The sequence below is a fragment of the Salvelinus fontinalis genome, chromosome 27 (genome assembly GCF_029448725.1).
Source record: "Salvelinus fontinalis isolate EN_2023a chromosome 27, ASM2944872v1, whole genome shotgun sequence".
NCBI classification, from domain to species: Eukaryota; Metazoa; Chordata; class Actinopteri; order Salmoniformes; family Salmonidae; genus Salvelinus; species Salvelinus fontinalis.
Window position 1 is genome coordinate 14,516,581 of NC_074691.1, and position 25,286 is coordinate 14,541,866.

At 43.0% G+C, this 25,286-nt stretch overlaps 1 protein-coding gene across 1 annotated transcript; it reads right to left on the reverse strand.

Moving 5' to 3' along the window:
- Nucleotides 1-4,529: 4,529 nt before the first annotated feature.
- Nucleotides 4,530-21,642, reverse strand: LOC129825112 (scavenger receptor class A member 3-like). Its single transcript, XM_055884896.1, has 8 exons — nt 21,424-21,642; nt 21,199-21,300; nt 12,891-12,926; nt 12,567-12,611; nt 11,902-12,021; nt 7,567-7,647; nt 6,099-7,142; nt 4,530-5,935 (listed from the first exon to the last, which is right to left on the reverse strand). Exons 2-8 carry the CDS (start codon nt 21,203-21,205, stop codon nt 5,499-5,501), a joined length of 1,770 nt encoding a protein of 589 aa, XP_055740871.1. The 5' UTR covers nt 21,206-21,300; nt 21,424-21,642; the 3' UTR covers nt 4,530-5,498.
- Between the last annotated feature and the right edge of the window lie 3,644 nt (nt 21,643-25,286).

The following is a 25,286-nucleotide window of genomic DNA, read 5'->3' on the forward strand; positions in this document are numbered from 1 at the left end:
GTTATTAACAAATAGACACCCCCGCCCCTCGTCTTAGCAGACGTAGCTGTTCTGTCCTGCCGATGCACGGAAAACCCAGCCAGCTCTATATTATCCATGTTGTCGTTCAGCCACGACTTGGTGAAACATAAGATATTACAGTTTTTAATGTCCCGTTGGTAGGATAGTCTCGAACTGAGATCATCCAGTTTATTTTCCAGTGATTGCACGTTGGCCAAGAGAACGGATGGTAGAGGCAGGTTACCCACTCGCTGACAAATTCTCACAAGGCACCCTGATCTCTGCCCCTTGTATTTCCATCTTTTCTTCACGCAAATGACGGGGATTTGTGCCTGGTCTCGAAGAAGCAGTATATCCTTCGCGTCGGACTCATTAAAGAAAAAATATTTGTCCAATTCGAGGTGAGTAGTCGTTGTTTTGATATCCATAAGCTCTTTTCGGTCGTAAGAGACGGTAGCAGCAATATTAAGTTACAAACAATGTGAAAAAAACTAACAAAATAGCACAGTTGGTTAGGAGCCTGTAAAACAGTAGCCATCCCCTCCGGCGCCACTTTCATTAATGAGGTGGAAACCAGTGGCGGTCAGTGCCGTTTAAGAGGAGGGACTACAATTCATTTTTGTGAGCATGGCCTTATTTCTATGACAGCATATTGGATGACTCTCATTCATATTCCATTCATCAAGTTCAACGTAACAGCGATAGGTTTAGGCTACTACATGATACTCACATTTTCCCTGTACCCATCATGATGTTGCTACAACCTAGCCTATGAATGAAAGTTTACAACATAGGTGCACACAGGTCGAGAGACAAATTTGAGGTGACAGACAGTGACACATGGACAGACAGTGACATTCAATACTGCCTTGCACACTCTGCCTGCATCTAGCTGACAGTTGCAAACGAGAGTTTCTATTTAGTTTATCGACTGTTTTGTTCCATTTGCTTCCGTTTAAGAAATGTTTTTCAACAGAATCGGTAGGAATGAATACACCCCTGGTCACACGTAAACAGAGTTCACTCTCATAACAACAACTTTGTTCTCTTCCCTTCACTTATGGACTTCAATGCACAACACGTGTATGTGACCAAGCCAAAAAACGTTCCAAGCCAAACTATGTCATAACCGCTACACACAGCCTACATCGTTGTCCCCATATTAGCTAAAGTAACTTCATAGTGAACTTTACAGTGTATAGTCAGTTAGCAGTTACACCCCCCCCCCCCCCCCCCCCCCCCGTCATGGCAATGTTTTCCAATCTCTCATCCCCCATGTATTGTAGTGTGAGAAGGGAAACTTCTGTAAACTTTCCAAATGATACTATATATTGTATGGTCCTCCCGTACGACTTGGGAAGGAATGCTCGGGAAGGAATGCAGGCTACAGATTAATTAAGTTATGATGAACTTCACTGGGTGGTGAAAGTTCAAGTGGTGATGGAAGGTTCTTTTCAATAAATACAGAGGGTCTTATTCTTAAGACATGATGATCGATGCTTGGCTTCCTTTTGACAAATAAAAATAATCTCACTCTTTTGTCCATAATAATCTCATTATGTAGGATATCCTACCCACACTGCATCTGCAAGATGTGGGCTAGATCGCACATGCCAAAACCAGAGTGGGCACATTCGCAATACATTGTTTTACAAAACCATCATTAGAGTTGAAAATGCGCTGGAAACCCATTTAACTTGTATTCTTTATTCGGTACATGGGAATTTACCGCAAAAGCTTTTTTATTTGCACTACTTCATCAGGCACAGCCTTTTATCCGCAATGGGTCATTTTGATGGCAACACATCACTGGTGAGAAAATGTGCATATTGTTTATTTGCTGATTTTAGAATATTCACATGAAAATCTGCTGCCAATTGGATGGAAACCTAGCTATTGACTCTCAGGATCAACGGATGAGTCACTTTTTGCCAATAAAATTACGTATATTTCAAATTTTGGTGTACTGCCCCTTTAAAGGGCAGTCGTTATTTCCACATAAATATGACAAAATTTATATTTACTTCAAAATTCGAAAAAACTAAATCATACTACAATCAAATGATGGTAAATAAGATTTTTTGTACTAATGTGGATTGTACTTTGGAAAAAAAGCTGCATGTTATTTAAGGGAACATTTTTTAAATTTAACAACAAAAAACCCCCAAATCTGATAACATTATTTACATGTCTAAGCATGTTTCGACAAGAATTAAGTTGATATTTTGCTATGATTGTTGCTCTTTCCAATAGTTTATTATTGGGGTCAGAATTACCCTAGTTGGTAATCAATCCATGTATGTAAAATATGTTGGTAGTATGAGGGTTAAAATCCAGCTCTTATTTTAGTCAACAATCACCTGGCAGCTGACAGCTCAGACCAACACATGGCTGTGGTGCATCACAGGAGCTCCATGCTTACATTTATAGACGTACACATTATGTAATCTTCCATCACTCGTACTAGTCCTTTTTCTCACTAACTTTTCATAGTGGACTTTTACTTTTGCCTATATGTGGGCTCAGAGTGTTTTGCATGGCTGGTGGTCGTATCCATGGAGCGTCATGTGTCTGTATGTCTGGGTTTGGAGGGGGAGTCCAGTATAGTTGTCAGCCAGGCCAGCAGCGTGACATGGTGTGTTGGTGGTGATGGCGGTGGTGGCGTGGACCTGCTGCAGGCTACAGGCCTGTCTGCCAGCTGTAGACACCCAGACCAGGGGCCTTTTTTTACCATGCAGTTAGCACACACTGACGGTAAAGGAGGGCAACAGCCATGAGCTCATAAAGAGGCCAAACAATCCCCACGTCTGTTTTCCCAGCCAACAGCGGCCACATAACAAGACCCAGACAACCAAACACAAGTTTCACTCAGTCATTACTCATTAGTGAATGCAGTCGTGTATTTTGGTGAAAAATAAGGCAAGAGATGATGGTAATTGAGGTGGCTTGAGTACAAAGGTGTAGGATCTCTTTTTTTCCCATCATTTGAATCTGCGGGTTTAGAGTTATGTACATTCAATGGAGCAAAATAGCAGTTTTGTGCAAATCTTACAGTACAAGGGAAACTGAAACCAGGGATATTGGGCTCAAAAGACATGTTGACCCCCGGCCACTAATCTTCCCTCATATATTTTGGGGTATTCATGAGGGTGTATTCTTGAGGAACAGAGTGCATCTGGTGTTCAGTGGTATAGATGTGTCTTTGCTGTGAAATATGAGTGTGTCAGCAACAGACAGCATCTGTGACCCCAACAATGTGCCTAGCGCCAATACAATAGATATTATATGGAGCAGGTATTCTCCGCAGACTTCATAATTTACTGTGCTTCACATTAAAATGGATTTACAATATATGTCATTGAGTATACAGTACACTCAGAGTAACCATGTAATAAACAAGTGTCATTAAATGGTCGATTGTATGTTTGGTCAACGCGCAATGTGTTTAATTTACAGTAGCAGTTAGTTATTGCAGCAATAACAATGGAAAACGTCATTTTTTGCTATTGTAAAACTACAACGATAATGCTGGCTCCACATTGACTGTCAATAACACTGTTTCTGCCTAAATGTGCCATTTGTAATGATGCATCAAGCCAAAATATCTCCCTACACACGAGCTGTGAGTGATTTATGGTTGCACATGTGGTAATGGTTTTTTGAAAAGCTGCTGGAGGTCAGATATCTTGCGACGGCTTGCACACCACATGTGAAGGAGAAGCTCAGGCCATTTGAACTGAGTATCTTTACACAGCCAGCCACTGAAATCAGACACACCTTCTCAAATTTCATCACTGCAGTCTTTTCCTTCTTTTGAAGAATAATTTGATAGTGTATCTTCAGTCTTAAAGCCATTTAATTTTACCATCTGTTTTCCTCTGTAATATTGCTTAGCTGAAAATATAAAGTGGTCGAATCCCTTCACACATTGCAAATCCATATGACCCCAAAAATATGGGATTTGAGTGGATTTTAGGGGAAGTTTTTGTTAGAGTTCGTGTCCCTCAGATCTCACGAGATATCAGCACGTAATTTGAAGCCATAATATCTACAGCTAATATTCTATGTGGAATATAGCTGAAACATCTACGGCATGAGTTGTATTAAAAAAACATTGAGTAACACAGGAAATTAAAGACTGTTTGAGGTACGAAATCCTAAGAAGAAAACTGCATGTTCTTAATTAATCAGCAAAACCACTCCTTTTACCGTTCAGGGTTTTAGACTGAGTAGAACTCTGACTCTCCCGGCAGCTACATCCGAGCATTCTACCAGACACAAATGGGAGTTCAAAATAGGTTCAAATATGTGAAGAATAGCAGAACTTGTGCATGCGTGATGTCGCTACACTTTGGTGAAGTAGAATGGTAGCATTTATTATACATCTATTCAAGCCAGTCAAATGTTTATAAGAATGACACAGGTTTACAAAAATACCCACTGGGCACAGACGTCAATTCAACAGCTATACAACGTTGATTCAACTCGTGTGTGCCCAGTGCGTAGCGTCCGTCTCTTATCATTTCACCTTTTTTTTTTACATGTTCTATTTGCTGTTAAAATACACATATCATCACACGACTCTGATTATGTGCAGGGATTCATATGAGTAGTCACAATGGAAACAAGAACACACAACAAACATGATGTATATTATCTACACTTTAAAATCTGAAAACACTCTGAATTTAACATAGCAAAACATTGGCATAAAACCACAAATATGTCTTGTAAACAGATATTTATTCCAAAACCATATATTTGAAGTATTTCAGGAAATGCTCAATTGCTGACTAAAACACAATACATCCAAAGCTGCGTACCCAAACAGATCCTTTGGTTCTTCAGCAATTTCATTCATCCCATTATGACTATGACCTGTTTAATCATCTCAACTTCAGTCAGTATTCAGAGAACCTGCTCCGAAACATAAAAGATGCAAAAGCAAACACAGAAAAACAGACTGTAGTTTCTATACTTTATAAAACCAGTAAAGTGCCATCAAACAGAATTTCACATGTCAATGTTTCAAAAATGTGTGTACAAAATAATCGTTATTTAAGTGTACCTTCATGAAACTGCATGGCAATGTAAACCTAGATCTTTATGAAGCCCCCATAAGGGTTTTGTGGTTCCTTCAAACATACATTCAGCTGTATATGATACTGAAAACTTACAATGCATTTTTTTAAACTCGTACTTTTGCAGTCTTTATGTTATATTCAATTTTGCAGTCTCCTCTATACCCCTTCATACCTGAACATGTATTTAGGGCTATGTGTACTGTACAGTATATGCTCAAGAGCATGGGTTGTCCATTGAGTGTCCAATGAAAACAATGGACTAACATGAAGCGGAACGCTTGAGAATGAGCTTTCCCATGCTCCATCCATCCATTCCATCCTCTTCAATTACACTCCACCCCTTTGTCAGGCTGCCAGTACATCACTACAGTACATCTAATCCTGCCCTTGTAGTGACCAGACCTTATGGGCCCCTCAAGACACTGTGGCTGGGTAAGCTGGTAGGCCTGGTGGGCCAGGGGTTCCATGTGGACCAACAGGCCCAGGCTTTCCTCTTGGACCGGGTAGCCCGTGCACCCCTGGGAGCCCTGCTTGGCCCTGTATTCCCATTGGCCCTTTGGGGCCTGGCAGTCCATCCTTACCAACAGTACCTTTATCTCCCTTCTCTCCTCTTTCTCCACGGGGGCCAAGCTGGCCCACAGAACCATTCGCCCCTTTGATCCCCACTCCGCCTCTGGCTCCTATTGGTCCTGGCTCCCCCTGAGCTCCCTCCGGCCCGATGAAGCCCTTCTCTCCCAGAGGGCCACGGTTCCCCGCTAGGCCTTTGTCTCCTTTGTTTCCTGTCAGGCCAACTGGACCTTTGGCCCCTCCTTCCCCTCTGTTGCCCTTTGGACCTGGTGGGCCAGGTGCACCTGTGAGGAGAAGAGTAGTGTGAGTGAGCACAGGTGATTGCAGCAATATTAGCAAGTATAAGCAGTAGAAGTGCATTTGGGGAAGAGAAGAGTCAAGTGAGCACTAATGAAACCAGCCAACAGCAACACAGCTAAATGAAGATCATCAACATCTCTGCTGTACCTTTCAGAATGGTGAAGTTCTGGATGACATGGGTGTGGTGCGTGTCCACTAGCTTCATCTCCTCCATGACCATGGACAGGTTCCTGACGTCCACGTCCAGACGGACGCTCAGCAGCATGTACTGCTGCCTCAGGGTGTCAGCCAGGTGCATCAGCAGTAGCACCGTTGTGTTCAGGTTGTGCAGGTCCTCCGTGTGGCCCCCAAGCCGCGTCTGGCACGAAGTGCTCTCGATGTTGATGTACTTGTACATGCTCTGCACGTGGCTCACTGTGGCGTTGATGCTGGACGAGATGGTGTCAATCTCCATCTCGATGGAGTTCATGCGGGCGTCCATGGTGATGAACCTCTCGCCCGTCCGGTTCTCGTAGTACTTGGAGTGGTAGTGGAGGTCGTGCATGTTCTCCTCGTGCTCGTCCATGAAGGAGGTGACGTTGTCCAGCTGCATCTGCAGGTTCATCACCTGCAGGGTAAGGTCGTGCACTATCTCCGAGCTCATGCTGATCCTCTGGTGCGTGGCCGAGATGCCGCTCTGGACGCTCCTCACCATCTGAGTGGTGGTGCTAGAGTTAGACTTCAGACCGCTCAACACCCGGCTGTAGTTCTGCCAGTCAGCGGTCATCTTCTGCAGGACCAGCGTCTCCTCATCGGTCTTCCTCTGCAGGGCGTCCATCCACAAGGAGCTGAGGGCCACCGTGGTGTTGACCTGATTCACCGTGGCCTTGAGGTCATACTGATCCTGAGACAGAGTCTTCATGCTCTCGTCCGTCTCGGTGATGACTGCCTTCCATCCGTCCACCTGGTGTACGTAACGCTCCAGGGTCTGGTTGATGAGCCTGATGGACAGGGAGTAGTTCTGCATGTCTCGGGTCATCCTGCTGCTGGCTGACTTCAGGGTCTGCTGGGTCTGGAAGGCCTGGTCCAGGACCTGCTCCTGACCCAGGATCATCTTCTGGAGGTCCTCAAACTCCCCCTTCAGCCTACTGATCTCCTCGCTGAAGTGGGCCACATTGAAGCAGTCCGAGCAGTTGCTGGCAGTGCTAAGATCTGGGAAAGAATAGAAAACAATATTAAGGTGATCTGTTTTTGTATCATTTAATCATGATCAGAGTTCCCATTTGTAAATTATAGTCGACTGACGGATGCAGTGCTTCCATAAATGGGTCAATGGAGGCAGTTGTCGTAGACTCTGCAAATTATGTCTCTTCAGGGAGTTGACACCCCAGAAGAGGCAGGCCATGAAGCTTGAAGAGCGGATCCTCACTGGCCCAGTGCTTCATACTCTGTCACCCATACAGTTACACTCAATGGGTGACCTATTTTAAACAGAGGGGTCCTCTTTCGACAAAATACATTTTTGAAATCTGCAGAAATGTTCAGTATGCTCTACTAGTCTTCTCTGTCAGCAGCCACATTGGGAGGCTCTGCTTGCCCAGCACATTTTGTCACGTGATTAATCATACTCTCTCACCTTGTATACTTTCCTGGACCTTGGTAATCTTCTTATGATAAAAGGATTCCTTTTCTGATAAGTTGTCGACCTTCCTAAACACTGATGAGACAAAGATAATTATGTAAATTAGACTTTCAGAATAACGGGAATGGAGGTTCCTCTATAGACATTGAAACAGACATAATACATGTAGAAAGAGGAGGAAGGGAAGCGCTACTAAGGGACACAATAGTACATTTTGGTAGACAGAAGGTGCTCTTTGGTAAAAGGGGTAAATTGGTCATCAAAAAGAAAGGAGGACCAAGGCACTCTTCATACAATTAATTAAAATGCCTTTATTAGTACGGCATGTTCAATAGAAACAAAGTTTTAGAAATCCGACGCGTTTCGGCTGCATGGCCTTCATCAGGGAGTACAAAATCACATATTCATCTTTATCTTTCAGGACCGTATTTTTAAACAGGTCAAAGGATGTGCCATTGGAGCTTGCTACAGCCCTTCCTCTGCTGGTTTGTACTTGGGTAAATGGGAAAATGACTTCCTTTTGGATCCTTCTAATAACCATTTCTTTGACCGGATCATATGGTGGGGACGCTATATTGATGATGTTTGTCTGTTTTGGTCCGGCTAAGAAAATTCACTTATTTCCTTCCACCAATACCTTAACAGCATTAACCCTAACATCAAACTAACTATGGAGGAGGATAACATTCATTTTTTGGACCTTGACATTAGTAAAAATGACAAAGGTTGTTTGCACACATCGATCTTTAAGAAGCCTACAGATGGGAATACCATTCTGAGGGCAGACAGCTTTCACCCCAAAAGGCTAAAAGAGAATATTCCATATTGCCAATTCCAAAGAGTCCGCAGAATTTGCGATCAGGAAACAGACTACAGTGTCAAATCTGCTGAATTGGAGAATCGCTTCTTGAACCGGGGCTACAGCGTTCAGGTCCTGAAAGATGCAGGTATAAGTGCTGGATTACTTGACAGAGAGAACTTGCTGCGAAGGGGAGTGCCTTGTGATACATCAGAGAGAGTGTATTTTGTTACAAAATACAGCACTGAAGCAGAGAACATTAAAATAATCATTAAAAATGATTGGGGAAACATCCAAAGTGATACGTTACTACGCCAAGTCTTTCCTGAGCCACTGGTCATAAGCTTTAAGAGATGTCCTACCCTAAATGACAAATTAGTCCACAGTTATCTTCCGGGTGACTCTCAAAAAACGTGGCTTGACCACAAACCCAAGGGCTCTTTTAAATGTAACAATTGCAACCATTGCTGTAAAGGTTGTCAATGTCGTTCTCCTCCTCAGACGAGGAGGAGCATGGATCGGACCAAGATGCGGAGTAGGAGGTATTCATGATTTTAATGGCAAACCAACAAACACTACAAATTAACAAAACAACAAACGTGACTAACCTGCAACAGTCCTGTGTGGCCCAAACGCTACCACAGGAAACAAACACCCACAATACACCAGTGAAACCCTGGCTGCCTTAGTATGACTCTCAATCAGAGACAAACGATACACACCTGTCTCTAATTGAGAATCATACCAGGCCGAACACAAAACCCCACATAGAAATAGAAAACATAGACTGCCCACCCAACACTCACGCCCTGACCAATAAAGACATATAAAACAAGAGAAAACAGGTCAGGAACGTGACAATTGCAGAAATATTGCACAGAAGAAGTATTTTGTTGACACAGCTTCCAAAATGGAGTATTAAGTCAAGCATTTCATTAACTGCAAAACCACTCATGTCATCTATAGATTGGAATGTCCACAGTGCAAGGTGTTCTACATTGGACGGACAAAGAGACCCCTTCAAGACCGCTTAGCGCAGGGGTGTCAAACTCATTCCACGGAGGGCCTAGTGTCTGCAGGTTTTTGGTTTTTCCTTTCAATAAAGCCCTAGACAACCAGGTGTGGGGAGTTCCTAACTAATTAGTGATGTTAATTCATCAATCAAGTATAAGGGAGGAGCGAAAACCCGCAGACACTCGGCCCCCCGTGGAATGAGTTTGACACCTGTGGCTTAGCGGAACACAAGTACGCCATACGGGTAGGCAATGAAGACTACCCCATGGCAAGGCACTACAAGTCCTTACACCATGGCAACCCTGCCTCCCTACAAGCTATGGGTATTGATCATGTTCCGGCCTCAATTAGAAAAGGGGACCGTCTTAAACAGTTAAACCAAAGGAAAAGTTTGGGGATTTACAAACTACAGGCCACTAAGTACCCTGGTTTAAATGAAGATATGGAATTCTCACCCTTCCTGTAGTGTCGTGATAGGTCCAGTTTCTGTCATCTAGTGGACACTTTGCTCAATTGCCCTCAGCTATGTTTAGACTGTTGTTGTTCATGTTTTGCTGTGTTCTAGTGTACTATGGAATATATTGCTGTCTTATTCTTGACACTTCTCCCAGTCATATTTAAGGTTAGAACTACCTTTCTAAGTGTCCTGATACTTCTAGCTTGGAGTTGTATTTTTATGATAACATAGATACAGTATTTAACTTTTTAATGTGTATCATTGTTTGTGTATCAATGTGTATCATTGCTTACTAGGTGTGTCCAATCAATTTTGTAACCACTCCCTCTTCTAATTAGGGCTAATTGGAAAAGCTGTTCAAAAGAACATTGTATTATTTTGTTGTACTCCCTGACGAAGGCCATGCAGCCGAAACGCATCAGATTTTAAAAACTTTGTTTCTATTGAACATGCCATACTAATAAAGGCATTTAAATTAATTATATGAAGAGTGCCTTGGTCTTCCTTTCTTTTTGAAGACATAATACATGTGTTGAGAAACTAGGACGCAAATGAAGTTATAGAGTGACGACAACACTTCTTTGACAATACACATCAGTGAATGGAATTAAGATGCCGCCTTGAACCTTCTTGTACGATAACAACAAGACAGTTTCTTTCTAGTACAAAGTACTGCACAAATAATGGTATTGGTTTGTACAGCTGGTTACTTCCCAGTTGATTATTTTCCCCAGAGGAAGAACAACAGTACTTAAAGCACACTTTTAAGGACTTATACTTGCATGTCATTTCCTAATCCTTGACTCTGGGGATGAATAACTGGTTCACCATAGTATGTTTGCACTCACTAACGATGTCATTTACATACCACCAGTTATGCTGCATTTGGTCTCAGGGATGTTGATTCTACACAGCCCCTCAAACATTAATTTACATTATCATGGTGTACTGGTGGACTTGAACTTCTGATATTGTTCTAATCATGTCCGCTAGCTACACAGAGGTTGGTCCGGTTCTAATGGGATGTTTTTCCCCCACCGGAATGCCTGTTATACAACACTAATTATTGGGGACTCTGAACAATGTAAAACAGATGTGCTGCATGATATGGACTTTTCTATATTTATGACTTCATGTTTAAGTTCTCGCTCAATGTTTGGGGAGTTTTAGCCAAACATAATTTCAGACATTTCACGATATACAGTTGACAGTGCTTTGTTCTTGTTTCGCCTCATTATTGATGTGCTCTGCGTTGACAAACTCAAGCAGACCCCGCCAATAAAATGCAGTGCCACTGCAGTGTTGGAATCCCAACCCTCTGTATCAGCACTCTTGGAATTACTCAATGGCCCTCAGGGAGCTCTGAGCTGCTGTGAAAATGAGATTTATCTTTTTGAATCGCAATAATATTTTTGCCTAAATGCAAGTAACATCTGTAAGCACTGAAAAAGTTGTCAGTCAGGTAAGACCTGGCAAATCGGTTTGAAGTCGTATGTTCACTTGATCCTTGTTGGAAATTAAAGGGCACTTATTTTTTACAACAGAAACCCTGTAGGCTTGAACCAGATCTCCTCTCATCTGTTATTGTACAGTGTGGAGCACATTGTTAAGTCAAGCATTACAAAAGAGAACAGGTCCTGACTGGGGAGGAATGCCTGCTGATGTGAAGCTTGAGGTCTGTGCACACATGATACCTGCAGAAACACCAAGTCCCAGACTTCAATCTACTCATACAATAATTTGGATTTAATACGGCTTTATTAGCTTAGTTATTATATATCATCAAACCCAACCAAAGTGGTGGTGTAAAAGTGTGCCTAACAGCTCAAAATCCCCTGAGACATCAACAGAGAGTGGGGTCATAGCCAGGGTCAGCCTTTATCAACAGCAACGCTGGAGAACTTATGATTAAGTTCCTTGCTCAAGAGCACATTGACAGATTTTCCACCTCATCGGCTCGGGGATTCGAACTAGTGACTTTTCAGTTACTGGCTCAACACTAACTGCTAGGCTACCTGCTGCCTGTCGCCAGATTTGGTATAATATCATAGTTACTCACCAAGTGATGCCAGCACTGCCACTGCTATGATGAGGAAGGCAAAGAAACTGTACAGCACTTTAACGGCCAGCTGCAGAGAACGTGTCTGCTGGCATTTCACACAGCCACCTCTGGTTCTTCCTGCAATCAGAAGCATGGGGCTTTAGTCTCTCTACCATAACATCAGGTGGTTAGAGAACAGAGAGGAGGGGAAATACCCGTCTTAACCCTGACACTGTGAGGACTGTGCATGACTAACTACCAGACTAGTGGCTGGCTTTGGTCAGCAGAGGCTGTGTGGAGTGAGCATGGTGGTCAGACGGGGGAAAGAGAAGGATTAAGGAGGGATATCTGAAACAGATGTACGATGCACGCACACAAACAAAACAATGATGGCAGATGTATGCAGACACACGCAGGCCCTCACACACACAAACACTGTACACACATAGCCCAAATGTGTACACAATACGCCCTTGATGGATATTCTGATGCTATTTTTCGAAGGGTTATTGTATTGTTGGGTTCTTCGTCTGAGAGATTCATGACCGACATATCGAAACAATATCAAAACAAAGGACACTTCATAGAACCTGCTTGTCTATCCACATAACAAGCAAAATAAACAAAAGTGGACAGCAAGAAAGAAAGCCTGTGGGTTGTAGATTTGGAACCATGTTTCTCACCTCTAAAGGAAGTCATCTCTTCCTCCTCCCCAGTAAGATCCTCCTCTGAAAGGCAGCAAATAAAAATGTGTCACTGTTATGGAAACATCTGATAGCACACAGAAGTTCATCTCATGTCAGCATTCACTGACTTTTTACTTAAACTCAGCTTCCCATTAGGCACCTTAACCCTGTCCTTAATCTGACTACTCCCACCATGCAAGCATGCAAAAGTAGGCCTAATAGATTTGCCAAAGCCAGGACAGTAACAAACAGATTTGTCACACCATTCTGTCCAAGAACCAGAGGATAATTTAGAAAACCAACACGCATGTTTGTCCTCACCTTTAAAGAGCTGGTTCTCGTATCCGCAATAGATTTCTGAAAAATAGATGGAGAGACTTGAAATGCGTGTTCACAGATGAAGGTCAATAGTATGAAACTTGAGGGAACAGCTCACACATTTTATTAAAGTGGTCATAAATCACAAAGTACGAGGTGAAATGCAATAAGCCCCCTCAGCCACTTTTACCATCCAAGACACAAAACATTCAACTTGGAGCTCTCAATATGAATGTGAGGTCATACTTGGCTGATAACTTATAGAAACACAATTACACAAATTGGAAACGGGATTGTTTTCCTAGTGTTTAATCTGTGTCTCTGACCAATATATCATTCACTTCTCTAAGTATGGTGGGCTGGAATGTGGAATGTGCTGTCAGATAAAGGGCCCCATTGCAGCCTAATAGGAAACACTATAGTAAGGCTGATTGTGTGTGATGCTAGCTGGGCCGGCTGTGGTGTCACCCCCCTGGTTCCAGCTCAATGTGGTAGAAGGGCCAGGGGGACATGGTACACTGATGCTAAAGAGAAGCAGCTTCAAGCCAAGACCTGAATTTGGATTCAACTTTGGTTTAAATGGCTTATTGCTGGGCACAAATTAAAGGGAAAGGGGGATACCTAGTCAGTTGTACAACTGAATGCATTCAACTGAAATGTGTCTTCTGCATTTAAACCAACCCCTCTGAAACAGAGAGGTACATGGGCTGCCTTAAATCGACATCCACGTCTTCGGCACCCGGGGAACAGTGGGTTAACTGCCTTGCTCAGGGGCAGAAGGACAGATTTTTACCTTGTCAGCTTGGGGATTCCATCCATCAACCTTTTGTTTACTGGCCCAACGCTGTAACCACTAAATCAACTAGCAATGCTTACCTAATAGAACTATAACTTCAAATATATGTGATTTAATCAAACCAAATCAACTATATATTTTTCCGAATATGCCGAATACAACAGGTGTAGACATTAGCGTGACAAGCTTACTTTACTGTATCATTGTGATGCGATAGAGATGGACACAGGCCTTTCAATTGATTAATGGCATTTGCAATTTTAGACTACAAACCTCAGTATTTCTTGTGAGATAATCTTTCAGAATCTCATCTGAGTTATGTCAACAACTCTCTTACTAAGGTACAACATCCACAAAAGTAAAGAACATCACTCAGTTGAGTCTCTGTTGAGTCTTTTCCTTCATCGTCTTTACCCCTTTATATTACATTCAGGCAGCCCTGGTGTTTTCACCTCTGCTGGGCCGTGCTTTTTGTGCACAGGGAGAGGAATACAGAACTCTGAGGTGAGGGTATTTATGTGAAGTCAGCCTGTTGGAGTAGCTGAAGTCAGACTGTTGAAGGCCAAGGCTCTGACTGAAATGCTGAGATGTGCGGACCAGTGGAAAAGAGAGAGAGAGGAAGGGGTCTGGAATGGGCCCAGCTGCCTGCTGCAGCTCTTAGACTTTACATTATCCAGTCAGCCATACCGGTGGCTGTAAGCTAACCCCGGGCCTGCCCTCCACTGCTCTCCTGCCTCTGCCAACGGAGGAAAGGAGTGGTCTGCCCTGCCTTCCCTGTATAAAACATGCCTCTTACGTCAATCAGGAACTTCATCAGCACCTCACATCAATCAGGGGCACTTCACCAGCATGATCAGCAGACATGTTTTTAAGATAGAATCAGGCACTCAGGGGAGGGCTTTATTGGTCAGTGGTCTTTAGAATGTAAGATATTTAAATGTGGTGGGTGTTTGTAGTAGAATCAGTGTTCCATTGCAAATATGAGCACAGGTGCATTTGGAGGAAACGGCTGAAGAAAACTTCTGCAAATTCTAATGGACAAAAGGAACATTTATATTTCATCAAACACTTCATGAATGGAATGTCCACTCCAAAAATATTTAAATATTTAGATAACTTTGTAATCCAATAACGTATATGCCAGCAGGGAGGCGAAATGTCTGTATGGTATATCCAGCAGGTACTGTATGTCCAGCAGATTTCCTTGATTAGAGGGTGTGTCATTCTTGCATTGCCAAAGAGTCGAATGTGCCTGGTAAAAACATAAATGTTATTGCACTGAAAACAGAATAACCCCTACCTATCATTAGTTTTTATAATAGATCATTTGGAATGTGAATTTGATTATATGTTCACTGTTTTAACAGTGTATAAGGCAGTGACCATGTAGCCCTCTGTCCACTATAGCACTTGCCAAAAATACCTCTCAGGTCTAATACTATAGTCCTTGAACTGTCATAATGTGTTCAAACTTTTCATTACCTGAAAGAAATGAAAATAATCTTTGTTAGGGTTAAATATTCATCCAAATACTTCCGTCATGACTCAGCTAAAGCTACGGAGACGATTGCATTTGAACAGTTGACAAACGTGTCAGTGGTGAGAAAAGATTGATACAGTGTACTGTATGGAGAGGATTAAAGATGAAAAACATTGACAATGTTTCAGTTCTAGGACATGAAAGAAGAGCTTTGACTCCCCGAAAGAAACACAGTTCATTTGTCTCTTAGCCAGATGTCTTACAGTACACAGCCACATATGAAAACACACCTTGAGCTCTGTTAACACATCTCAGCAAGAACATTAGAGGTGGCAACTGTGTTACATAGTACTCTTTGGTGCTACTCTAAACATAGTTGATTATTTGTAACCACATGCATATGAATACCTACGTAGGTATGAGGGGAAGTTTGACAAGTTGGCTAATAATCTAGCTATCACACATTAGGCTAAATAGTCAAATGATTTAATTCGGTAACCTATTACATAAGAAAAGGCCATCAATGGGCTGGAAGAAAGGTCCATACAGAACTGCTGATAGGGCAAGGACAATGTTGACTGCCAATAGTGGCCAAATGATGACACCCCAGGGAGAGAAACTGAAGTCAGTAAAAAAGGTTCTGTTCTGTTTCCACAATAGGACAGCCACCTAGTAAGCGGACCCATTTCTAATGATGGCATTGCTGTGTAATGCCCTGGACATGAAGCCTTCCCTTAGGAGACTAATCTAGGAGAGAACTCTAGGAGACTACTCTGGGAGACTACTCTCACCTAACACCTACATCAACAACCCAGTGTTTCTATTCCCATTGCATTTGTTTCAAGTTTCAAATAATCGCCAATAAACACACAGTGAACAAAGAGAATGTTAGTGGTCTCTCATTGGCAACATGAAGTCTAAGTCCTCCCACCCTCGTTGTTATTGTGAACTTTGGGCCACACTGAGCAAGAACAGGACACCAGTCAACTCCCTTCACATCCACAAACCTCATGATTCCTCATCGCTTGTGGTTACCCTATTGTGTTCCTTCTTGATTCACACTTCGCAGTGGATTTTCAAATGTTACAGTTAATCTCTCCCGATGTAACGGGTGACGCTCTCCTCATCCTCGGAAGAGGTGAGGAGAGAAGGATCTTCAGACCAAAACGCAGGCTCAGGGAAATAAGCCATCTTAATTATAAATTACGATGGCACACGAAACGAAACAAAACACTTTCCAAACTACAAAATAAGAAAACGACGTTGACGCAACCTGAACATAAACTTACATAACTAAACATAAACTTACGTACAGGAAAACAGACGACATCGAAACGAAACGAAACGAAACAAACAAACAAACAAACAAACAAACAAACGCTACAGTCCCATGTGGTACGAACAGACATACGGACACAGGAGACAATCACCCACAAACAAACAGTGAGAATGCCCTACCTAAATATGACTCTTAATTAGAGGCAAACGCAAACCACCTGCCTCTAATCAAGAGCCATACCAGGCAAACCAAAACCAACATAGAAACAGATAACATAGAATGCCCACCCAACCTCACGTCCTGACCAACTAACACACAAAAACTAACATAAATAGGTCAGGAACGTGACAGTACCCCCCCCACAAGGTGCTAACTCCGGACGCACCAGCACAAAGTCTAGGGGAGGGTCTGGGTGGGCATCTAACCACGGTGGTGGCTCAGGCTCGGGGCGCGGTTCCCACCCCACCATAATCCATCCTAACTTCCTCCCTCCAAGAATGTCCACCCTCTTTTGACCCCCACAAAATCCCCTTAACAACATATCTAATAGGGACAACACCGGGACAGAGAGATAAATCAAGAAAGAGGGATAGATAAGAATATAGAGATAGATGAAGATAGAGAGGGAGATTAGGATAGAGGGGCAACTCCGGACTGAAAGGCAGCTCCGGACAGAGAGACAGCTCTGGACTGATGGGCAGTTCTGGGTATCCAGCCTTTTCAGGCTGAAGGGCAGCTCATGGCTGACTGACGAATCTCGATGCTCATGGCTGGCTGACGGCTCTCGACGCTCATGGCAGGCTGACGGCTCTCGACGCTCATGGCAGGCTGACGGCTCTCGACGCTCATGGCAGGCTGACGGCTCTCGACGCTCATGGCAGGCTGACGGCTCTCGACGCTCATGGCAGGCTGACGGCTCTCGGCGCTCATGGCGCTCTGACGGCTCTCGACGCTCATGGCGCTCTGACGGCTCTGGCTGCTCATGGCTCTCTGACGGCTCTGGCTGCTCATGGCTCTCTGACGGCTCTGGCTGCTCATGGCTCTCTGACGGCTCTGGCTGCTCATGGCTCTCTGACGGCTCTGGCTGCTCATGGCTCTCTGACGGCTCTGGCTGCTCATGGCTCTCTGACGGCTCTGGCTGCTCATGGCTCTCTGACGGCTCTGGCAGATCCTGTCTGGTTGGCGGCTCTGGCAGATCCTGTCTGGTTGGCGGCTCTGGCAGATCCTGTCTGGTTGGCGGCTCTGGCAGATCCTGTCTGGTTGGCGGCTCTGGCAGATCCTGTCTGGTTGGCGGCTCTGGCAGATCCTGTCTGGTTGGCGGCTCTGGCAGATCCTGTCTGGTTGGCGGCTCTGGCAGATCCTGTCTGGTTGGCGGCTCTGGCAGATCCTGTCTGGCTGACGGCTCTAGCGGCTCCTGTCTGGCTGACGGCTCTAGCGGCTCCTGTCTGGCTGACGGCTCTGTAGGCTCATGGCAGACGGGCGGCTTTGCAGGCTCGTGGCAGACGGGCGGCTTTGCAGGCTCCTGGCAGACGGATGGCTCAGACGGCGCTGGGGAGACGGATGGCTCAGACGGCGCTGGGGAGACGGATGGCTCAGACGGCGCTGGGGAGACGGATGGCTCAGATGGCGCTGGGGAGACGGATGGCTCAGATGGCGCTGGGGAGACGGATGGCTCTGGCCGGATACGGCGCACTGTAGACCTGGTGCGTGGTGCCGGAACTGGAGGCACCGTGCTAATGATAAGCACCTTCCTACTAGTGCGGGGAGCAGGGACAGGGCACACTGTATTCTCAAAGCCTACTCTATCCCTGATGCGTGGTACCGGCACTGGTGACGCCGGGCTGAGGACAAGCACATCAGGATTAGTAGGGGGAGAATATACAGTGTGTACAGGGCTCTGGAGACGCACTGGTAGCTTAGTGCGTGGGGCCGGAACTGGAGGCACCGGGCTAGATACACGCACTACAGGGAGAGTGCGTGGAGGAGGAACAGGGCTCAGGATACGCACTGGTAGCCTAGTGCGTAGTGTATACACTGTAGGTACTAGGCTGGGGCGGGGAGGTGGTGCCGGAAATACCGGACCGTGGAGGCGTACTGGCACTCTTGAGCATTGAGCTTGCCCAACCTTACCTGGTTGAATACTCCCGGTTGCCCGACCAGTGCGGGGAGGTGGAATAACCCGCACCGGGCTATGTAGGCGAACCGGGGAAACCATGCGTAAGGCAGGTGCCATGTATGCCGGCCCGAGGAGACGCACTGGAGACCAGACGCGTTGAGCCGGCCTCATGACACCTGGCTCAATACTCAATCTAGCCCTACCAGTGCGGGGAGGTGGAATAACCCGCACTGGGCTATGCACTCGTACAGGAGACACCGTGCGCTCTACTGCGTAACACGGCGCCTGCCCGTACTCCCGCTCTCCACGGTAAGCCTGGGAAGTGGGCGCAGGTCTCCTACCTGCCCTTGGACCACTATCTCCTAGCCCCCCCCCAAGAAATTTTTGGGAATTACTTACGGGCTTTTCGGGCTTCCGTGCCAGACGCGTTCCCTCATAGCTCCGGTTCCTCTCCCAGGTAGCCTCTGCTCTCCTCAGTGCCTCCACCTGTTCCCATGGGAGGCGATCCCTCCCAGCCAGGATCTCCTCCCAAGTGTAGCAACCCTTTCCATCCAAAACCTCGTCCCATGTCCATTGCTCCTTTCTCTCCTGTCCCTTACTCCGTTTCGTTTTCCCTTGCCGCTTGGTCTTAGCGTGTAGGTGGGTGATTCTGTAACGGGTGACGCTCTCCTCATCCTCGGAAGAGGTGAGGAGAGAAGGATCTTCAGACCAAAACGCAGGCTCAGGGAAATAAGCCATCTTAATTATAAATTACGATGGCACACGAAACGAAACAAAACACTTTCCAAACTACAAAATAAGAAAACGACGTTGACGCAACCTGAACATAAACTTACATAACTAAACATAAACTTACGTACAGGAAAACAGACGACATCGAAACGAAACGAAACGAAACAAACAAACAAACAAACAAACGCTACAGTCCCATGTGGTACGAACAGACATACGGACACAGGAGACAATCACCCACAAACAAACAGTGAGAATGCCCTACCTAAATATGACTCTTAATTAGAGGCAAACGCAAACCACCTGCCTCTAATCAAGAGCCATACCAGGCAAACCAAAACCAACATAGAAACAGATAACATAGAATGCCCACCCAACCTCACGTCCTGACCAACTAACACACAAAAACTAACATAAATAGGTCAGGAACGTGACACCCGATCAACCTAGAAAAGCTGATGAATATGTAAACCACTGTTTGGATTTCACACACATTCAAATGTGGAGCAGGGAAAATCCAGTTATGTTTGACTATTGAACTATAGTATAAGCTTTGGGTCAAGAGGTTATGTTTTCTTGTCTTATAACAGAAGCAACTGGCAATCCATTCTCCAAACAAACAAATACCAAGTCTGACAACCAACTATACTGTACTGTTTGAAATGTCCACCTGATTGGTGTTGACTTAAAGCTTTTAACATGGATACCTGAATCTCCAATTTGAAAACAGAGACACAAGATTTCTCCAACACCAAAGAGCCCCAACTACAACTGATAAAGACTAGTGTCTCCCCAAGCCCCTGTAGACAACCAACTGTTTTAGATGCACTTCAAAGGGAATGTGTAGTTGCTTTCAAAGCAATGAAATGCCTGGAATGTGTTGATCCAAATGGCCTTGCTCCAAAGGATCTCAAGCAGCCCTTCATGGTGGAGTGAGAGAGTCCAGACTTGAAATCAAATGATACCCTAAACATGCCCTCGTTTTCTCCAGGAAAACGCTTTGGACATCTCGTGATAGAAATAGCCAGGCAATCTGGCAATACTAGCAAGGGTCTCGTTCTGTAATCTCACACACTTCTCTCTTGCAATCCCAGTAGTTTTGTATAATTAGAACCTTTCAATTTCATCTGATGACTGTCACGTGCCAAAGATTTATGATTGAATGCCTATCGAAGGAATGCATTTGTCTTTCCAAAGAAGAGAGCTGTGTTGAACAGTATTATTCAGGTTCTTGTAAGGCAGTCTGTGTCTCCAGTCATAGTTCTCTCTACTGTACTGTACTCTATGTGCCAACCACACACCTGCTGCTTCCCCTACCGAGGTGCCTCTTTCCTGTTTCACATTAGGAATGTGTTAGTCTACATGTTTAGTAGCCCGGCTTTAATGGAGCACGCTCCAAACAAGAGATGAGGAGACCTCCTACCTGTGTGTTCCCCTGTAAATACCACAACACTTTATAACACCTTCCAAAGCTAAAGCCACACGTCGCTACTCAATTCCTCCTCCAAGAGGACTCCTCAGATTTCGAAAGCCTCTTCAGAATCTGTGAAGAGTCTTATATCATGCAACGTTGACAAAAGTTAGTCTTTAAATGTTATCCTTTCAATAGGGCTCATATAAGATCCTTAAAGGAAGCCCAAAAGCAAATGTGTGGCTTCTGAAAACAGCAAGCTTTTGAAATATGGAGCTTTCAAAGCAAAAGGGGTGGATGTCCCACATCCAAGATCAACAAACCAACGTTTTCTCTGGATGCTGTGAGGTACTGGTCTTAAAAGCGAGCTGTCTGCACATTTGTGTGCCACCGGTGCACTTTCACGTCTACTACATAATATATTATATTCCTCCACAGTAAGCAGTAGTCTGAATTTGAATACAGCATCAACAGAGAGTCATCAATAGTCATTTAACCTTTCATGGTGATTCTTCAAGGCAGCTCTGGTGACGATGTGAAGAACTTGTCCGGACAAAAGCCTCTGACTGTCCCAGTCCTCTTCTCTGCAGTACAGTCTCCTACAGCAGAAGTGACAGAAAAATGGTGTCTAATTTACAATGTATACACTCATCCATAGGCAACAGGTCCCTCTTGTAAATGGTTCAGGGTGTCCAGAGCACTGAGCAGGAGACAGGACTTACTTGTTAATTTACGATTGCTGTATATCCAGCCAGACTTTTCTCCAAACAACTACAGTAGGAATTCTTCAGGTAGCCCATGGACTCTCTCTCGCTCACCAGCAACTTCTCACTTGAACTGCAGTTCACATACATAAAACAGTCTAGGTCTATTAGTGTGTGAAGAACAAATTCCTGGCTACATGCTACAGTTAGTCTGCGAAAGACTGCTGCTCCTCTCCCTCAGAGCCAGAGGAAACTTATACCTTGGACAGTAACCATGTGCAGCTTGGGGAAACGAGAGAGAGAGAGAGAGAGAGAGAGAGAGAGAGAGAGAGAGAGAGAGAGAGAGAGAGAGAGAGAGAGAGAGAGAGAGAGAGAGAGAGAGAGAGAGAGAGAATATGTTGTAGAATGTCCGGTCTGCGGCTCGGGCTAATTGCTAACAAATGTTTAAACATGGATCATGGGCAACTTTACTATCTATGGCCTTCCTCCACTGTTCAAAAGGAAATACTTTCCTCCATGTCTGACATATCAGGGCTAATTCAATAGGCAAATTCTCAAGTCATTTCAGAAAACATGTAGTTAGATGGTTATAGACCACTTTAAAAGACAAACATCAGCTTAATTGAATTATAACACAATTTATCACAACCAATTTGCAAAGCGGTCTCAGGGCAATTCGGATTATTCTGTTCGTAAATCTGTGACAATTTTAGTATGATATACTACGCTATGTTAGGTTACATTATGAATGGAATATGGGTCGTACAATATCATATGAATTATAGGACGCATAGTATCATATGTCTTACCTGGTCATACAATAGCCTATGAACATTACTTATCATACATCTTGGAGGACGTATGGTATTATACATCTTTCTCTGAGACCAGGTTGCTTGTTGCACCATAACAACAAAGGAGAATTACGAGGAGAATTTATGTTGGCGCTTAGGGGAACTAACAAAAAAGGTTAGGTAATTTAAGTAAAAGGTTAGTAGAACTAAAATGACAAAGGTTAGGTGAATTTACGTAGCAGGTTAGGTGAATTGGGTTATGTGTAGAATATGAGTTAGGGGAATTGTTAGCTAAAATACTATAGTTGTCCCCAACGTGACTTAAACACGCAACCTTTGGATTGGTAGAGTGTCGCGGATTATGCCCACATGTAGTTTCCTGATTAATAAGAAAAATGAACAGTTCTACAGAAAGACTCATGTGAAGGGCAAATTACAGAGGAGGAACTTATTGATGCATTTAAAACCTTTAACCTAAAACTCCAGGGTTGAATGACATACCAGTGGAGGTATACCAAACCTTTTTTGATATACTCAGAGGACAGTTAGTAGCATGTTTTAACCACTCCTTTAAAAAAATGGTAGATTATCAGATACTCAACAAGAAGGTCTATTTCATTATTATTTAAACATGATCCAAGTAGAAAATGTAAAGATCCAGTCCATTTAAAATAATTGGAGGCCCCTTCTACTTTAGAGTTGTGATACAAAAATTCGAGCAAAATGCATAGCACATAGAATTAAAAAGGCATTGTTGGATATTATTCATCCTAATCAGACAGGTTTTTTACATGGATGATACATTGGAGATAATATAAGTACTGTAAACAATAAGAAACTATCAACAATTTGGGACACCAGGCCTGGTATTCATAGCTGACTTTGAAAATACTTTGATAAGGTACGATTGGAATTTATATATAAATGCCTGGAATATTTCACTTTTGGAGAATCTCTTATAAAATGGTTTAAAGTTATGTATAGTAACCCTAGGCGTAAAATAGTAAATAATGGCTACTTCTCAGAAAGTATTAAACTGTCAAGAGGAGTAAAACAAGGTTGTCCACTATCGGCATTTCTATTCATTATAGCCATCGAAATGTTAGCTATTAAAATCAAATCCAACAGTATTATCAAGGGGTTAGAAATCCAGGGCTTAAAAACAAAGGTGCCATTGTATGTTGATTATTCACGTTTTCTTTTAAATCCACAATTGGGATCCCTCCACAGCCTTATAGAGAATCTAGATACGTTTTCTAACCTCTCTGGATTACAACCAAATGAAGTGTACTATATTACATTTTGGATCACTAAAAATAAAAATTTTACATTAACGTGTAGTTTACCAATAAAATGCTCTGACGGTGATGTGGACATACTCGGTATACATATTCCCAAAGAAAGAAATGAACTCACCACAATACATTTTAATAGACTGGAAAGCAAAAATAGATAAGATCTTGCTACCATGGAAAGGAAAATACCTGTCTATTTGTGGAAAAATACTCTGTTTAACTCTTTAGTCGTATCCCAGTTTACCTATTTACTTATGGTCTTGCCTACACCTAGCGACCTGTTTTTTAAATTATATGAGCAAAAAATATTACGTTTTATTTGGAAGCCAGACAAAATTTAACGGGCCTATTTATATAATGAATATGAATTAGCAGGGCATAAATGATTAAATATTAAAGAATTAGAGCTCTCACTAAAAAAGTCAGTTATACAAAAGTTATACTTAAGTCCAAACTGGTTCTCTGGCAGATTAGTAAGAATGTCTCCCCCCATGTTTAAGAATGGCCCTTTCTCCTTTATTCAGATTACAACCTCTCACTAGCGGTTATTTTAAAATGAAATCATCTCCAAAATATCTCTATTTTTAAAACAAGCCATAGGAAGTTGGTTGCAATTTCAGTTTAATCCACCAGAAAAGACAGAACAAATAATACAACAAATATTGCAGTTAAACTCAATTACACTAATTGATAAAAGACTGTTATTTTACAAAATATTTAAAATGGTATGTTTATAAATGATATCATGAATAGGACTGGGGGAATTATGTCACACATGCAGCTAACAAAAGTACGAGCTCTACCCAAAATTACAACCAACTAATCGCAGCATTACAGCAAAAATGGAAGAAGCAAGTGGAAGGGGGATAAAGTAAGGAACTTGTTTCTCGGCCCTGCATTAAAGACCAAAATTGGTTAAAGAAAATTGTGATAAATTAAAAAGTGTACCAGTTTAATTGAAGGACCAAAAAAATGGCAGCTGTGCCATATATATTGCAAAATAGTTGGGAAGAGATGTATCAATTTTCGATGTACCAATTCCATGGCACATGGTTTATTTACGCAAAATGCGTAATGCCGGATTCAAAACGTTGAATTTTTCAATTTCAATGATTATACAATAGAATGATATATATATATATATATATATATATATATATATATATATATATATATATACTGTATATGGGGATACAACCATCCCAGCTCTGCAGAGTTTGCTGCGAAGAGACTGAGAATCATTAGAGCATTTATTTTGGTACTGCCCATATGTAGCTTGTTTTTGGTCGGAGGTCCAGGAATGGCAGAAGAATTGCAAAGTTTACCTGGAGCTAACTCTGCATATAGCACTACTGGGTGATTTGAAAAGTCATAGACAATCAATAAATAACATAGTAATACTTTCGGGCAAAAATGTTTCTCTTAAATTCATAATCTGTAGAAACTATGAGAATAGAAATGTTCAGAATGTTTGTGAAATAACACAGCACAGTTGAAAAATATATGGCAAATAGAAATCAAATATGGATGGTGTTAATTAAGAGATAGATGGGAGGGGTTGAGGGTAGCGGAAGAATAGGAGTAAAAACAAACCAAAGATGAGTATATATACAGGGATAACAAGTAATTGATACACTGCCGATTTTGCAGGTGTTCCTACTTACAAAGCATGTAGAGGTCTGTAATTTTTTATCACAGGTACACTTCAACTGTGAGAGACGGAATCTAAAACATACATCCAGAAAATCACATTGTATGATTTTTAAGTAATTCATTTGCATTTTATTGCATG

Excerpts from the sequence above, each read along its gene's own strand:
- LOC129825112 (XM_055884896.1), bottom strand. Across the intron at positions 12,022-12,566 it reads AGAGATGACTTCCTTTAGAG|GAAGAACCAGAGGTGGCTGT; the intron begins GTGAGAAACATG and ends TTCTGATTGCAG. Across the intron at positions 7,143-7,566 it reads GGTCCAGGAAAGTATACAAG|ATCTTAGCACTGCCAGCAAC; the intron begins GTGAGAGAGTAT and ends ATTCTTTCCCAG.